At 40.9% G+C, this 16,662-nt stretch overlaps 2 protein-coding genes across 2 annotated transcripts in view; both read right to left on the reverse strand.

Annotated features, from left to right (window-relative positions):
* Window positions 1-16,662, reverse strand: part of LOC144586390 (uncharacterized) — a 439,742-nt gene that overhangs the window by 319,740 nt on the left and 103,340 nt on the right. The gene's annotated exons all lie outside the window — the stretch shown is intronic.
* CWC27 (CWC27 spliceosome associated cyclophilin) overlaps window positions 1-16,662 on the reverse strand; it is a 131,317-nt gene that overhangs the window by 102,199 nt on the left and 12,456 nt on the right. Inside the window, exons 5-10 of the mRNA XM_020783678.3 lie at window positions 15,774-15,872; window positions 13,666-13,769; window positions 13,323-13,392; window positions 10,163-10,242; window positions 8,135-8,168; window positions 6,917-7,071 (exon numbers count right to left, since the gene is read on the reverse strand). Of these exons, the coding sequence (XP_020639337.3) occupies window positions 6,917-7,071; window positions 8,135-8,168; window positions 10,163-10,242; window positions 13,323-13,392; window positions 13,666-13,769; window positions 15,774-15,872 (542 nt within the window). The remainder of the gene's footprint in view (window positions 1-6,916; window positions 7,072-8,134; window positions 8,169-10,162; window positions 10,243-13,322; window positions 13,393-13,665; window positions 13,770-15,773; window positions 15,873-16,662) is intronic.

Here is a 16,662-nt window from a genome sequence, read left to right on the forward strand (position 1 = left end):
AAGTAAATGGCTAAAAACTAGGGGGAGAGGTATAGAAGCCCAAATATTTGGCTAGGAATTTCAAGCCATGGAAAATTTCATAAACTTTTAAAAGATGGATCCTAGCCCAAGTGACCAATCAAAGGACTCTAGTAAACTCTCAACAAAATAGTGCCTGAAAACCTGCTATGCAGTTAACTTTTAGTGATGAATTGCTGTAAATTAAGAAATCTGCAGGATTATCTTTTGTGAGTCAAGCAACTCAGCATGCAAAAGGTAAAGACTGCAGAGATTTCCCTCTAAAACGTAAGTCGTTTGAGTAAATGTGCAGGATTTCAGCCTGCTTAATAAATTCTTTAAAAATCAGTTTTTTAAACCCACAATGGCAATACTCGATTTAGGCTAGAGAATGGATAATTAACGTAACTATTAAGTGTTTGTTTTGCAACAATTGTTGTAAATAGAGATGAGACCAAATTAATTTGGTCCCTCATTAAAAAATTCATTGGCGCAGCACCACATCTGATGTGTGTCCACTCACCCCACCCCCTGGACCAGCTGGGCCACTTCCCTTGTGTTGTGTGCTACCGGGGTCCTTCTCTGGTGGTGCTCCTATCCAGGTGCAAGCTCGGGATGCCCATCCCTGCCTCCTCCAGCAGCCAACCACTGTGAGGTGGGATGAGGATTCTCCATGTGTAGCCAATGAGTGGTCAGCTGCCGGGAGAGGCAGGGATCGGCAGACCAAGCTCCTGCCCGGATCAGAGCGCCGCCAGAAAAAAAAGGATCCTGAAGACACACAACACAAGGTAATTGGCCCAGCTGATCCGGGGGGGTGGAGTGAGTGGACATGCGGTAGCTGTGGTGCTGCACTGATGAATTTTGTCATCTATGGTTGTAAAAGTAAGATGCATAAAACATTCCCAGCCACACCAGGAGTTTGTTCTAATTACTAAAGGTCTTGGAAGTTGCAATCCATACTCAACCAGCAGCATTAATGTGCTGATGTATACAAGTGGAAGTATGAAGAAAGAGACCACTGGAAAGTGCTTTAAAAAACTAATTATCTGCACAATGCATTTCACAGAGGTGGAAGGATCACTGGAGGTTGTTTAGACCAACCTATTGTGGAAGTAGAAACAAAGGCAAATGACTACTCCTAGCAATCACTTGAGGCCTTCTTCTTATTCCAGTCCTTCCGTTTAATGATGAAGGCCTCCTTGGGTCCTTCTTAAAAAGACAGAGAGCGTACAAATATTTTAAATAAAAATAAAATAAAATAAATATTGCCCATTGTTTCTGAAATCACAAAGTACATTTTTACATTTTTATTTATTCCATTCTTTTCCTGCCCTCCTCCAAAGAACTCAGGATCATGTAGATGAAACAGATGATTCTCACAATACAAATGATTCTCACAGTAACCCTATGAGTTAAGATAGGCTGGAAAAGTGGCCACATATCCAAGGTCACCTACAAAGCTTCATGCATGAGGGGGATTCGAAAATAGGTTGATTTGAGGTTGCCCTCCATTAGCGTATGGAGGCAGGCTCCATTGGAATTCACCCTTCCATGCACTTCTGTGAGTCACAGGGAGTACTTGTGACTCTCGGAGTGCAGCAGAGCATTTTTCTTTTGGTTGGCCAGAAACGTGGTACAGAAACGGCAGGGGGGTGAGAAGGCTGCTCTGCCTCTTGCTTTCACACCCCATAATTTGGTCTACAAGGTTCTCACCCACCAAAGTCCTATTCCTTGTCGGCACTCTGTGTGTAATATTTCATGCCGAGAAAATTACACATTTGACACAATTACTATACAAGGTCCCAGACAGAAGCATGAATTGGCTCTGTCCTTGTGAGAAAGAACATATGAAATACTGGGTTAGATCCTTTCATGATCACTCCTTCCACATAGGGAAAGCAGAAATGTATATACTCAACGGATTTTTATACTAGATCTATATATTTTGTATAAACCCCAAACATACTGTGAGTAACTGCCTTTAGTCTCACAGGTCTTGCTGTGTGGCTCACCTGGGACAGCCATAACCAATTAAGGAATATTATTGTTGTTATGTGTGAAATACACAGTCTAGACAAGTGCAAAAGGTTTGCTGTCTTGTCTTAAAGGCAAAGGTTCCCCTTGACATTTTTAGCCCAGTCGTGTCCGACTCTAGGGGGCAATGCTCATCCCGTTTTCAAGCCGTAGAGCCAGCGCTTGTCCGAAGACAGTTTCCGTTGTAACATGGCCAGCGTGACTAGGGAACACCATTCTACCTTCCCACTGTGGTGGTACCTATTTATCTACTTGCATTTGCATGCTTTCGAACTGCTAGGCTGGCGAGGAGCTAGGACAAAGCCATGGGAGCTCATTCCGTTGCGTGGATTCGATCTTACGACTGCTGGTCTTTTGACCCTGCAGCAGAGGCTTCTGCGGTTTAAATGTAAACTATTATTCCAAATAGAATACAAGTTTCCATAATCTGCTTAGTTGCCTAACTTTCCAATGAAATGAAAATTTTGATAGCTATCAGATGTTTGACAAAATATTTCCAGAACCTCCCACTGAAGTCATACACTCTAGATTACATAACATGCGTGTTGACAACTCTGAATCATGAATCACTGCTTGCTTTGATCAACATAAGCTTGAATCAGCATCCTTGAAACTCTCTTTGCAGAATGTGCTGTATCGCCCACCTTCCAGCATATTTCTGTAAAGGAAGATTCATCCTTTCTACCATTCTATTCTATTCTATTTCCTACTATTATTGAACAAAGTCTGCAAATAAGTGGTGGAAGATTTTAAAGTTACAAGTATGGCCAAAACCTCAATGACGTGCAGATTATTTCTACACTACCATTTCCTTTCAGATGTCTGGTGCTTGATGAAACATTAATTCAGGAATGGACTTTAACTATTCTATCTACCGCTAATGGGACAGAATCCTAGGACCTGCAATCCAGCATTTGGAGAGATACCCTTTGCCCACACCAATGCAGAAAATATTAGGGCACATTAATCAATTAGAGATAACATAAAAGGCTTAGAGCAGTGGTTCCCAAACTTGGGTCCCCAGGTGTTCTTAGACTAAAACTTCCAGAAACTTTCACCACCAACTGTGCTGGCCAGGGTGTCCGGGAGATGTAGTGCAAGAACATCTGGGGACCCAATCTTGGGAAGCACTGTCTTAGAGGAAGATTTCAATGCTGATGGTTTAAGATCACCTTCACTGCACACCGTGTTATCACCCCCATTGAAAGGGCAACACTTAATTCCTTGCCAAATGCCAATTCATGCGACTAACTGGCCTGCAGTGCAGAATACATGAGCTGACTTCTTAACAAGCCACCATTTGCCACTGCTCTTACAGCACTGTACTAAATCCATGTCCTTCCCAGTCCCTGATGGGTGTAGCGGCTTGCAATATTTCTTAGGAACTGAACCTAAAAGATGTTCTCTGAGGTATTTGGCATGGGGATAACACTTCAGTGGGTGGGATCTTGGATGAGGGATGGGTCTGGACCTGCAGAACCCACTTTGATTTTCATTCAGCTCATATGCTACCCTGAGCTTCCTGAAGGGATGGGAAGGACCCACCTTCTGCAGGCTGCAGAAGAAAGGAAAATAGAGAAAGCACAGTCTCTCCATCTGTTCTGCTAGAAAGCATCTGCCTTTGGCTCTTCTTCCCCCTATCTTGTCACCAGCAGCCATGCCATCAGCCAGAAACAAGATGTAGGCTCCCTCCGCTGGACTCTGCAGAGAAGACTCTTGTATCAGAGCTTCTCTTCTTGAGAGAGAATTGCCAGCTGCTAGTGGCCATTCCTGCAGCTTGAAACCCTCAGCCTACAGCAGAGGTGGAAAGCACTCTGCTCATTCTGTTGTGATATAGGTAAAGGTTCCCCTTGACAATTTGTCCAGTCGTGTCCGACTCTAGGGGGCAGTGCTCATATCCATTTCCAACCCACAGAGCTAGCGTTTGTCCGAAGACAATCTTCTGTAGTCATGTGGCCAGTGTGACTAGACACGGAATGCCATTACCTTCCCACTGTGGTGGTCCCTATTTATCTGCTCGAATTTTGCATTTTGCATGCTTTTGAACTGCTAGGTTGCAGGAGCTGGGACAGGTGATGGGGGCTCACTCTGTCGCGTGGATGCGATCTTACAACTGCAGGTCTTCTGACCTTGCAGCACAGAAGCTTCTGTGGTTTAACCCGCAGCAGCAGCACGTCCCTGGTGATGACACGCGTCGCTGCGATATAACTTCCTTCAAATATCTGAAGGGCTGTCACACAGAAGAATGCAAAAAGCTTTCTTTCTTTGAGATTTTGAGAAACAAAACAAAACAAGAAAACCCCAAACAAGTGGACTCAGATGCCAAGAAAGGACATTCTGACTAAACACTACGGAGATATTCCTGACAGTAAGAGCTGTGCGACAGACCACCACAGAAGGTGGTGGACTCTTCTTTGTTGCAAATTTTTAAACCGAGTTTGGGTGGCCGTCTGTGAGGGATACTTAAGCTGTAGATTTCCTGCATCAGCAACAGGTTGGTCTAGATGGTTTTAAGGATGCCTTCTGTTTATACAGTTCTATGATTCTATGACTTTTGTGTCTCATCTTTCAGAATGCAAGCCTGAAGGCAAGGAGCATCTTGTGTTTTTTATTTGCCTATAATCCAATTCGGGGTTTGTAACTCCTATAATCTTATCTGGGAGGCATGTGGATTTTTAATTGAAGATCAGGATTTTTCAAAAGGCTTCATGGTCAAAGAGAAGGTGCATTGGTACCTTCTGTCTAGTTCTGTGGCTGCCAACTTTTTCAAGTTGTGGCTCCCTTCTATAATAGCCAAGTAACCTGCAACATCCCTTCACACCATGACTGCATAAAAAGACATTTTTATGTTTTATTTTTCATAAATGAGGTTAATTCATCCCTTCTCAGAAAGCAGAGGGTTCTCTCTCCCACAAAGGACCTGTTTCTCATACATACACATACACACTAACTTTAACATCTCAGTTTGAAAAGTCATGAAATAAATTATTTAACAAGGGCTACAACACATATTAGGCGACCCCCTGACCCCTCCAGAAAATACTTTGCAACCCTCTTAGGCTTCACAACCCCCAGGTTGGGAAACATTGGTCTAGTTCATCAACAGCAGTTGTAAAATCTACCCACTACAAGAATGTGGATTATTGTAGTGGAAATAGTACAAAGAAAAAGATAATACCAGATTATTGTTTATTCAATGTATATTCCGTCAAAGTGGGAACACACATGTGCAGCTTGGGGGTACTCCTGGATTCAACTACGAGCCCAGGTTTTGGCAGTGGCCAGAAGTATCTTTGCGCAATTAAAACAAGTGCATTAGCTGCCCCTGTTCCTGGAGAGGTCTCATCTGACCACAACAACACATTCCTTCATTATATCCCAGATGAATTGTAACATTTTGTGAGCTGGCTGAGGACCTCCTTCCATGGTTGCAGCAGACTGAATTCACCACAGAGGTTATTTTTATTGTCCAACACAAATATAGCCACTCCAGGCAGTTAACAAACATAAATTGCTTTCAATCAGTGCCAAGGAGTTTAATGTTCTCCTAAACAAACATTTGCTCTTAGTGAGAGTCCTTACAGCCACCTGTGTAAGGGCTCCCACTAGAAGCCCTGGCCCTTCTATAGTTTCTAGGATGCCTTGCAAATCAGCAAGGCAAAGAGGGATGCTGAATACAAGCCTGTACTTCTTGCAACCAGGTAGCCTGCAGCCCTTATCCAATTATGCTGGGGAAAGTCTTGTCCAGGGCTTTGTAACTAGGCTGCCAGAACATATCCTGGGTTGCATGTCCAAAGTCCACCTTATTTTGTGCAGACTGCAAAACAGCATGCTATAGGAGGAGTGTGTGGAGGGGAGGACTTAGCAGGCAGACTCACAGGAGACTCTTGGCCACCCTCGCGGTTTGGGATAGCATAATCTGGGCGTTTCTGTTGAGGGCAGCCTTGGCGATGTCTTGCCCAGTGCTTCTCTTGCCAGCGCCTGGCTTTGTCTCTCCACATTCAAGCAGCCTTCTCTGGGGGAACCAGAAATGACTCCCATCATCTTGCATTGGGATCCTAGCAGTGGACCCTCTCCCAACCTTCTGTCGAGTGTTTGTGGGATGGCGGCTCCCCCTGCACCGCCAGAGCTTCCCAATCCTGCGGGTCTTCCCAGGTGTCACTTCCCTCACTCTCCTCCCAGTCCTCCTTAAATTCCCAAGCCCCCAGACTTAGGCACGCTGCCTGTGGAAAAGTGAGTGCCTGCTCTCAAGGAGGTAGTAAGCCCATTCTCCCTGGCAAGGGGGCTGTGGTTGGCCTCACATATATATATACATACAAAAGACAAACACCGTATTGCTGCCATCATTCTACAAAAGCTTGTGTAGAGACATTGATACTAGGAAATATTGCCCAGAACTCTGTACAGTTTTCCAGTTGCATGTGACAAGGCTGGGTCAGTGGGGGCTTTTCAATTGCAAACAAGTATCGGTTGCACAGATGTAGATTGTCTTCTGCAAAAAATACTGTGGCATTCAAGGTGAAGTATCTATCCTTGGAAGTAAGCAGGTACCCCAGTCCAACAGGTAAGCATTAGCCTTTACCATGCACATAGTCTTTCACTGACACAATGCAGATCCCAGAGACTCCACTATTTCCATGAATCTAATCATTTCCCCCATCCTACAGATGAAGATGGTGGCCTTTGCTACTAATTAAAAAGCACCATCACACTCTGTTGCACCAAGATTTCAGCTCCTAAGAAATAAAAAATTGTAATTCTACAGTGCAGACCCAATCATTATCCAGGAGTATTTATATGGTAGGTAGCTAATAGAATTAAAATATGAAAAGATGTTCCTCTGAAAATGTTAAAAATAGTAAGTTCAAAGTAATGCATTACTTACCTGCGACTACTTTTCTTCTCTGTTTCCTCCCCTTTAGCTGGTTTTTTAACCATTAGATTGCTATCTTTCTTTAGCTTCTGCATAATGCGTTCCTTCATCTGATGCTTTTCATCACTATCAATATCATCTTCATCGTCATATCCATCTTCTTTCTCCTAAGTAAACAGGTTATGAGTATTTAGCCATTGTTCTTTTGTCCATATATTCGAAAGCTTCATTTCATCATCAGGAACACATACTGATAGATATGGATATATGAGAATCAGTTTCCTTAAGCCATGACACATCTGCTTTACAAATAGGTCTTATGTGTTTTACCTAGCTATCCTCAAGAAGAAACCAAAACTCTTGTCTTATAAATGTTATATATGAGTGAACACTGATACACTCTCTAAGTATATAGTTTTAATTGCTTCTTTGGTTTGCAGTCTGGGGTGGTCCAAATTAACACTTGTATCTGAGTATTTCTCATCACTATCACTTTCTTAACACTAACCCCTGTTTGGACATTCAGATTATAGTTTCTTGATGTAGCATACTTGGTGTATAATCAGTTCCTGATGTAGAGGTTGAGTCTGCATTGGCTTATGCATCTCAACCACCTTCTCTAAGGTGTATTATATGTTTGTAGGGCTCTGTAGAAGTACAGGGTTCAGTGCTAAAAAGCCCATCCCACACAGCCTGATCAGGCAGAAAGGAATTGCATACATATAGCATGAGCACAGTTCTTTACAATATATGCCTAATTCTTTACACAAAAATATGTACTTTGCCTTCATGGAAGAAAATTGAGATATAAACATAGCTAAGAAATAAAATAAGGTAATAGGAATGATTGAGATAATTAGGGGTGGAGATCTGACAGTACAATTATTATTTCTCAATGCAACTAGGATTTGAACATCTGCATGCAACTCTCCTGCAGGAAGAAATTTTAACTCAGTCATCTGATGCCATGAATTTCACACGGGCTCAAAAGCATTTAATTCCAACCATAGTTCTGGCATTTAACATTATTTTAAGAATCACCTCCAACTAAATGATAATGTGCTATTATTTGTAAAAGGTCAAGAAAAACATCACTGAGATGGATCAAAATCCACCACTGTATCAATGGATTTCCACTCATACAATGGGGCTTTCATTCACTCCCCTCCTCCTTTGACTTTCCTAAAAATATTACCTATATAATGCAAAACTAAAATGCTGTTTACTCACCTCATCTGAATTATTGCTTTCATTTGCCATGTCACTGAAAATCAAAACAAACTTAGATTGAGTAAATTCTTCCGATACACTGAAACAATCTGAACTATGTATGTGAGAATGACATATAAAACACAGGGGCATAAATACAAAATTATATACAAAAGCTGTCAGTTACAGGAGTTCTGTACACAGTAGGTATCTCACTCAACAGTCATACAGAATTGGGACTATCTTTTATACCAGCCAGTATACAGTGGTGCCTCAACTTACGACCGTTCTGACACGCAACCAGCTCCGGCCGCAAAATTTTGCTTCGACTTGCAGACGAAGCTTCAAGTTGCAAACAAGAGGCAGGGAAAAAAGGCAGGGAATTAAAATTAGAGTACTAACCATTGGTGAGTGAAGAGCTTCTTTGTAGCTCTTTCGCCCCAACAGTTAGAGAGTGTGTGTCACACTGCCTGGTGCTGCTTTCTGCTCCTAAGTACATTTACTTTGTTTTGCAGGGTGGGGTTGGGTTTTTTTGGGGGGTTATGTTTCCATGCTATGATGTTTTTTGGTGTTTTGGTGTCTTTTTTTTTCAGCCCCATCGCATTCCGATGGGGATGACTGTGGGTTTGTTGTTGTTGTTGTTGTTGTTGTTGTTGTTGTTGTTGTTGTTGTTGTTGTTGTATGTGGTTTTTGTTTTTAAATGCTGGAACAGATTAATCACGTTCCAATGCATTCTAATGGGAAATGGTGCTTTGACTTACAACCATTTTGAGTTACGGCCATCTTCTGGAATGGATTATGGTCGTAAGTCGAGGCACCATTTTTCCTTTCTTTCCTTTTGTTTAGCCCAGTTAACACTGAAAACTCCTACATCAGGTTCTGCCTTTCAAAGATTAGAACAGTCTTGCCCTAATTTATCTTCATACTGTATGCATTTTTATTGGAACTTTGTCAATGGAAGCAGAAGGTTTGATTTTCTTCTACAATGGGTAATATTTTAACACCTGAGCGCAGTACCAACTTACTGCTATGCTGCAAGCACACACATAGGTAGTTCCACACTGAGCAATATAGTCTGTAATATAAGGGAAATTGCAGGGTGGTGGAAAGAAAAGAAAGAACCAAATGCAATATGCTAACTAGAAGAAGCGAAGAGAGGCTGGAGAGGGATGTGCATGGAAGGAACAGAAAGAGGGAAGAACAGTGAAGTAAGCAACCAAGAACACATAGAATTTGTGCTAGAACACAGGTTGAGCATGAAAAAGAATATTTTCTTTTTCCAAATTAAAAGATCCAGTTCTTGATGGCAACTTGCAAAAACAGAGAGTGGCCAAAATCTTGTTGTATAGCTATGCAGCTGTAATTTGATGTTACATGTGCGGTAGCTACAATTGCATCAAGGCAGACTGATGCACTTCCAAAGCACACCGCAGAATTGATCAAAACAGGAACCATACAACCGACTAGGTAACTGTCTTGCAAAGTCTTTGTTGCACATTTGCAATAATGTACTATTATGTTAAACCTTTGACAAACAGTATTCCAGCCAATGTAGAGACACAAACCGGAGGAAAAGTTCATACTTATGAAAAAATATACATTTTCTGTAGGGCATATTTTGTGTGCTTTGTGTGTGTAAGTCCTGCATATTTGCATCGAAACCAACACAGTTCCAAGGCAGGTGAGATACCATTTCGAACACTTCCAGCATGGCTCTAGCTGCACTTCATCACTCCATCCTAGTTTAAGAGCCACTGGCAAGACTCCAGGACTACCTCCTACCCAAATAATAGAATTAGACAAAATCATAAGTAATTTTCTAAGAAACAGCTTTATTTTTGTCATTTAATTACTTTGTTTTACAATTTTAACTTAGAATGCACTGGGCAAGACACAGGTCCACTAAAATGTAGCCTAAATCTTTCTAATTGTTTATCTTCTAACAGTTCAACAAATAAAATAAGAAGAATGGTAAGGACAAATAGTCACAACAACACACATGTAGACAACAAGACAGTTCCAGAGTATTTGAACTGAAAGAATATCAACCTTTCAATGGCAGGAACAGAACTCAGTTGTGGATCATCTTTCAATAAGTCATGACTGCTTTTGCTTTTTCCTTTCATGCTCTAAAAGTAAAAATAAAATAAACAGCAGAACAAGAGTGTAAGTGTGATGGAAAATACTGTCATTTTAACCTCACATACTGTGTGTATAATAGCATCTCCTGTTTCAGACAAATTCTATGCAATAAGTACGTAGAACGGTTCTTATTCACTCATGTATTGTTCTTATGCATTTAACTAGCTTTGCTTTTTAACTCATGTCCACAAAACTGCTTACAAAAAAAAAAGGGAACCATAAATATAGAAATACTCGGGTAGACTCATACATTAAAAAGTGTCTCTTAAGGCATGAGGAGGCAACAAACTATTTCATGTTCAGAAGTCCATCTCCACGCCTTTGAATTATGATAAGAATCCATCAGGAGTCAGTTACACACTCCATGCAATCTTCCTCAATGCAGTTTTCTTCTACACTTCAAGGGCAGTCCCACACACTGTATGCTGCAGTAGCCTAAGGTGTATATTCTTGGTGGCAAAAAGTACAGGAAAGTTAGCTATCAGCCTTGGCTTCTAGAATACGCATCTGACAGTAGTCAGCAAGGGAACTGGGGATTTAGTCCAGCACACGCATAATATTTTCAGCATACTGCACTGGATTTCTATGGGGAATACAGGAGAGGGAAGGGTAAGCTTCTTAAAACTGAAAGAGGTCACTCCTGACAGAAAGCCCAGTTTGAACGTGCAGTAAATTATAAAGTACAGGAATGAGGCACAGGTGCTGCCTAGCCTCCTTCTCCAGGGCTGTTACAAAGAGTTTGGAAGCTTTTGCCTATGTCTTCAATGAAATGGAATTTGTCAAGTCTGAAATCTTCAACTATGGCATATTTTATCAAAGCCTTAGGACACAAGTGAGAAACCTATGTGCAAAACCCAGCCTTAGCTGCTTTGCATGCAGCCCATAAAGAGTAAAAAGTCACTCCTACTCCCTGAACACCTCAGTTTAGTAGGCATCAGCCGAGCTGTGGAGACCACTGCAGGGTGGGGGAGGCTTTCATACCTCCCATTCCTCAGACTGATGTTTGCCCAAAAATGTTGGAGAAGAGGTTCGTAAGGACACTCATCCCCATAAATTCTCTTCCACAGCACAATTAGAGTCTTGTTTGCTGACTGTAATAAGGAGGAGGGGACATAGGGACATCTTTCTTTGTCCATGCTTAGTTTCATGATCCATCACCTGACAAACAGCTTTTTGCTGTCCTTTGAAGATGCCGGCCATGAAGACTGGCGAAACGTTAGGAAGAACAACCTTCAGAACACGGCCAAAGAGCCCGAAAAACCCACAACCACCAAACAGCTTTTGGTTAGAAGCCCATCTGAGCTGCAGAAGAAATATGTACAAGAAGGGATATCTTCAGGTCACCTTTTCCCCACAGTACAATTCAACTGCGTCCAATACGGTTTTTACAGTGAAGGTGATAAAGTGCCCTGTCTTCTTTACAGCAACTGCATACCTCCCCTTCCATCATCTTAAGGGGAGGTTTGTACGAAGTGCTCTCAATCTGCAGGGAGTGTTAAGCCTCCCTGTTGTCATATATCAGGGGTGAGACAGTGTGGCTTGCCACGTGTATGCGGCCCCAAGGTCCAAAAATACTACCTAGCACTTCTACACACCCCAGATATAAATTTTTAAAAGAGGTTTAGGTCAAAAAGATTTTATTAGATTAGATTTTAGCTTCTTTTTATTTGCCTGTTTACTGTTGATTTTGTTGTTAGTTTATGCTGTTGGAAAATCTTTCCATTTTAAACTGCCCGGAGTAGTGCTTGTCACTAAATTGAGCGGTATATAAGTACATGAATGAATGAGCAAGCCACTTTGTGCCCTCTAGGATTTTTAGGCGTTAGCACATCTGCCACCTTACATGTGAAAATGGATTTTCAAAAATTTTAGCCACAAAAGGGCTTTCAAAAATTAAATTAAATTAAAATACTGGAGTGGAGAGTTTGGTAAAGCAGGGGAGCAGCTCTTCAGGATCCAGCAACAGGAATAGGCAGCCATTGGACCTGCATAAATTGTTCACCCCGATGCATATTGTGATTGGCTGGGAAGGAGGGCATGTGTGCACAATACCTCTATTTATATCACAACACATGTATCTGGATATTTGTACATATTTATATACAATCACATATGCATGCTCAGTGCAGTCCCCCAATCTATGGCCTCTGGAGAAATGATGCTTCTGGGGGTCCAAAATAGCTGCCCATCCCTAGATTAGAGTAATAATTCGGTTTCAAAACATCACGTTTGAAGTTGGTTTCCTTCAATAGCCCAAAGTTTAAATTAACCACAATTTAAAGAATAAATCACAGTAGTGCCTCACTTTACGATTGCCCTGCATTACGACAAATCTGCTTGACGACGATCTTTTTGCAACTGCAAAACGATGGTCTAAATGGGAGAAATTCGCTTTGCGATGATCAGTTCCCTGGTTCGGGAACCAATTCTTCGCAAAATGATGATTTTTCAACAGCTGATTGGTGGTTTCAAAATGGCCACCGGGTAAATAAAATGGCTCCCCGCTGAGTTTAGGGGCGGATTCCTCGCTATACAGGCAGCGAAAATGGCCGCCGTATGGAGGATCTTTGCTGGATGTTGAGTTTTAAGCCCACTGGAACGCATTGAAAGGTTTTCAATGCGTTTCAATGGGCTTTTTATTTTCGCTTTACTATGTTTTCGCTTAACGGCGATTTTCCTGGAACGGATTATCGCCATTAAGCGAGGCACCACTGTATATTAAAAACAGAAATGAAAGCTTCTACTCTTCCTCATGGCAATGTGAGAAAATAGAGGAAGCAATGCCCAAATCCGAAATTCACCAACAGGTTGGGCGTTAGATTCCTCACCGTGCATCCCTGACAGGGGCTGAACTAGATGATACATAGGGTCCCTTCTAGCTCTGCAGTTCCAAGACTATTATTTTAACATCTAGAAGGCCACAAATTGCCCGCCCCTCTTTTATTCCTATTCACCGTATCCCATATCCCACATCATGTGTTTTCTGGCAAAGCTCTATACAGTGAAACTGTTAACAGCAAATTGGAACAATCTGTTTAGACACAAGGATAGCAGCCTGAAACTATACCTGACTAACTCGGTTGACTTCTACTTCTTCCTCTTCAGCTTCTTCTCCAAATGATAGCAATTTAAAATTTCTTCAGTGAGAAAACGGGGAAATAAAACGTTAGTTCATATAGACATTTTCCTGGGAAATTTACAGTTCAGAGTTTTATTTGATTATAGCCAGTTCAAAGGATTACAGTGAAACCCGCCCACCCAGGGTTATTTATAGAAATGTATTACTCCATTTTTCTCTTGTTAATTCAAAGCGCTCCTATCATTCAGCAGTGACACTTGAATCAGATGTTAATTCTTGCACAAACTATTATAACTGAGCTCGTAGAAAAGAAATAACAGGCTATAATTACTTTGTGCCCTTGGATTTTGCCTTCTTTTCTTCTTCTACTGGTTTCTCATTCTTCAGCTTTTTACTAGTTCTCGGAATTATGTCCTCAAAAGGATTAAATAAAACCTGTAAGAAAAATATTTTAACAGATCTTGAAGAGTTTTCACTGTGAATAGTATTAATCTTTCAAAACCACACAAGCAATGCTGAAATGTAGCATTTGAGTAAAGATGCTCAATCTGGGATTTTGAACATACAAAACTGCTAAATCTGCCCATTGATACAGATAAGTTACTATTTTCCTGTCCTTCAAGCAACTCTAATGTCTCATGTGAAGGTACAGTGATGCCTCGCTTAATGATGATAATTGGTTCCCAAAAAATCGCTGTTAAGTGATTTCATCGCTAAGCAAAACAGTTTCCCATAGAAATGCATTGAAAACTGGATAATCCATTCCAATGGGAATGGATTGCCGTCCTTAAGCGAAAATCGCCATAGGAAACACTGCTAAGCGAAACATGGTTCCCCAATTGAAATGCATTGAAACTTATTCAATGCATCTCAACGGGGGGGAAATTGCAACAAATTTAAAAAGAGTCGGAACAAAGTCAAATTAGTTGAACAAAGGGTTTATTAAGTGCACTTATGATTTCAAGCATTCTAAACATTTCTAAACATTTTTAAACATTTAAAAAACAGCCAACATGAGGCTGTCAAAACCATCGTTAAGCGAAACAGGGGGGCCCAAACTGTCATCGCTATGTGAAGCATGGTCCCAAACATCGCTATGCGAAAATCGCCCATAGGAACCATCGTTAAACGGAGCGCAAGATCGCTCCGAAAAAGTCATCGCTAAGTGATTCCATCGTTAAACAAAGCAATCACTAAGCAAGGCACCACTGTATTTTCCACTTTACCACTGTTAGCCCTTTTTACTTGAAGAAATTGGTGACTGGAACAGTTGCAACTGTTGCATACTATGCTAAGCACACATTCTGACACGGAGCTCTGGGAACAACATTTTTCGTATTAGTTAAACATAATTAGCCATGGCAAATTATGCAAAATTTATGTGAACACCAGGAGGATTCTGGCCATTAAAGCTACACACAGTAGAGAGCAAAGTTGCATAGCTAGTTGTCAGGATACAGAAATTGCAATTAAAACACACTGCTTTAGCCATATTTATAGAAAATTAGATTTTGTTTTTATTGTATGTGACCCTGATAGTTATTAGCTATCAAATGACTAACACATTTTGGAAAGGAATCAGTAAAAATTAAAAGCCCTTTGTCCAGTTCAAAAATGTTATCCAAGTGAGTGCTAAGTGAGCATTTCTGGGTATTACACACAATTCACTTCCAAGAATTGCACCATTTGTGTTATGTCAATGTAGCAAGCAAGAGAAATTGAGCCATCATGCTAGAACGTAAGAGTTATAAATTACAGTGTATACGGTATTTGATTTTGATGGACAAAATCTAGTTAAGTGATACCGATAACCATACATTGAATTTCATCTGTACAGTGGCAGCCAAAGGGAGGGAAAAAAGCACCGGTTTCATAACCTTTCCACTTTAAACCAGAATATCTGGGAAGCATATTTATTTTAAAATAGATGCACACTTGAGCATGCACAAATCTGCTCTAAAACGGTGTCTGAAATCCTTGTGACCAGCTATGCAGCATGACTTGAAGTTATGCCCACAGTAGCTACAATCAGGCCAAGGCAAAAGTACTATCCATGGTGTATTATGCAATCAGTACAAATGGGAACTGTGCAACTGACTGTAGAAATGACTTGCGCTGTCCTCATTGGCATGGGCAGGAAGCCTGGCACATTTACAACAGTGCTACATGAAGCCTCAACAAACAGGATTCCAGCCATAGACACCAGACATGCAGAAGTTGCCCAGATTCAAGGGACTTATTTTTTATTTAGGCTGGCACTACAGATAAACAGACATCAATCAAGCATATTAACATGTTTAAAATTAGAGTGTCTAAATTATTTGTTCTGGTCACTACTTCAATTTTAAAACACTGCCTAGAATTAAATTAATATATAATTATTTTGATTTTAATAGCCTGAAGACAAGAAAAATGTGTATTTTATAACTTTATACCTACCTCTGTACTCCTGACTTTATGCGGATTGACTGGTCTTTCATTTATATCCGTTTCAACCTCTGAAAGTCGTAACATGTTGTATATAGTATCTCCAGTGATCTGCCAAATTCAAAAAGCTTTATACATCTAGTGTCACGTAATATATTATTTTTAAAGTATTCTACATTTTAAGTAGTTCAAAGTAGCTGGATGGTCTTGCAGCATTAATATGCACTAAGATGGTCTTCTTCCATAGGTGAGAACTGATAAGCAACATAGTTCACAACCACAAAAGGATTCTTATGCCAGAACTAAGAAATATAAAGGGATGCTAAAAAAGTAACCTCGTGGCCATATTTCCAGACTTTAAGATACAAGAAACCCTCTTATGTTTATCATTCAAGGGGCTTACCATAGGACATTTCTCCACTCTAGGGATAATGCTTGGAGCACAGCAAATTAAAGCAGGGGAAAATCCTGTTGTCTAAGTAAACAGAACATCCCTGTCTTTGGGCACAATGCTGTATGAACCGGGCCTTTTCAGTGGTGGCTGCAACACTATGTGTTACCTGTGGATATATTCTAGGCTCCCTCCCTTCTGGCCTTTAGGAAACAAGTAAAAACTATATTGTTTGAAGAGATCTTCAGAAACACATTACCCCCTTTGGCATCCTTGTGGATCCATGAATTGGATGCTGATCTTGATTAGCCGTTGCCTCTAGGTTTATTTGATATTTTTGGGTTCTCACTATGTAATTTGGTCTGGATTTCATTATTTATGTCTTTGTGAGCTGGGTAGTTGTGTTTTTACTGCTGTTGGCCACCCAGAGTAGTGCTCAGGCACTAGATGGGTGTGGTAGAAATGTAATAAACAAACAAATATTCTCAGCCCTGGAAATCACTGAAAATT

This window comes from Pogona vitticeps, chromosome 2 (assembly GCF_051106095.1).
Source record: "Pogona vitticeps strain Pit_001003342236 chromosome 2, PviZW2.1, whole genome shotgun sequence".
NCBI classification, from domain to species: Eukaryota; Metazoa; Chordata; class Lepidosauria; order Squamata; family Agamidae; genus Pogona; species Pogona vitticeps.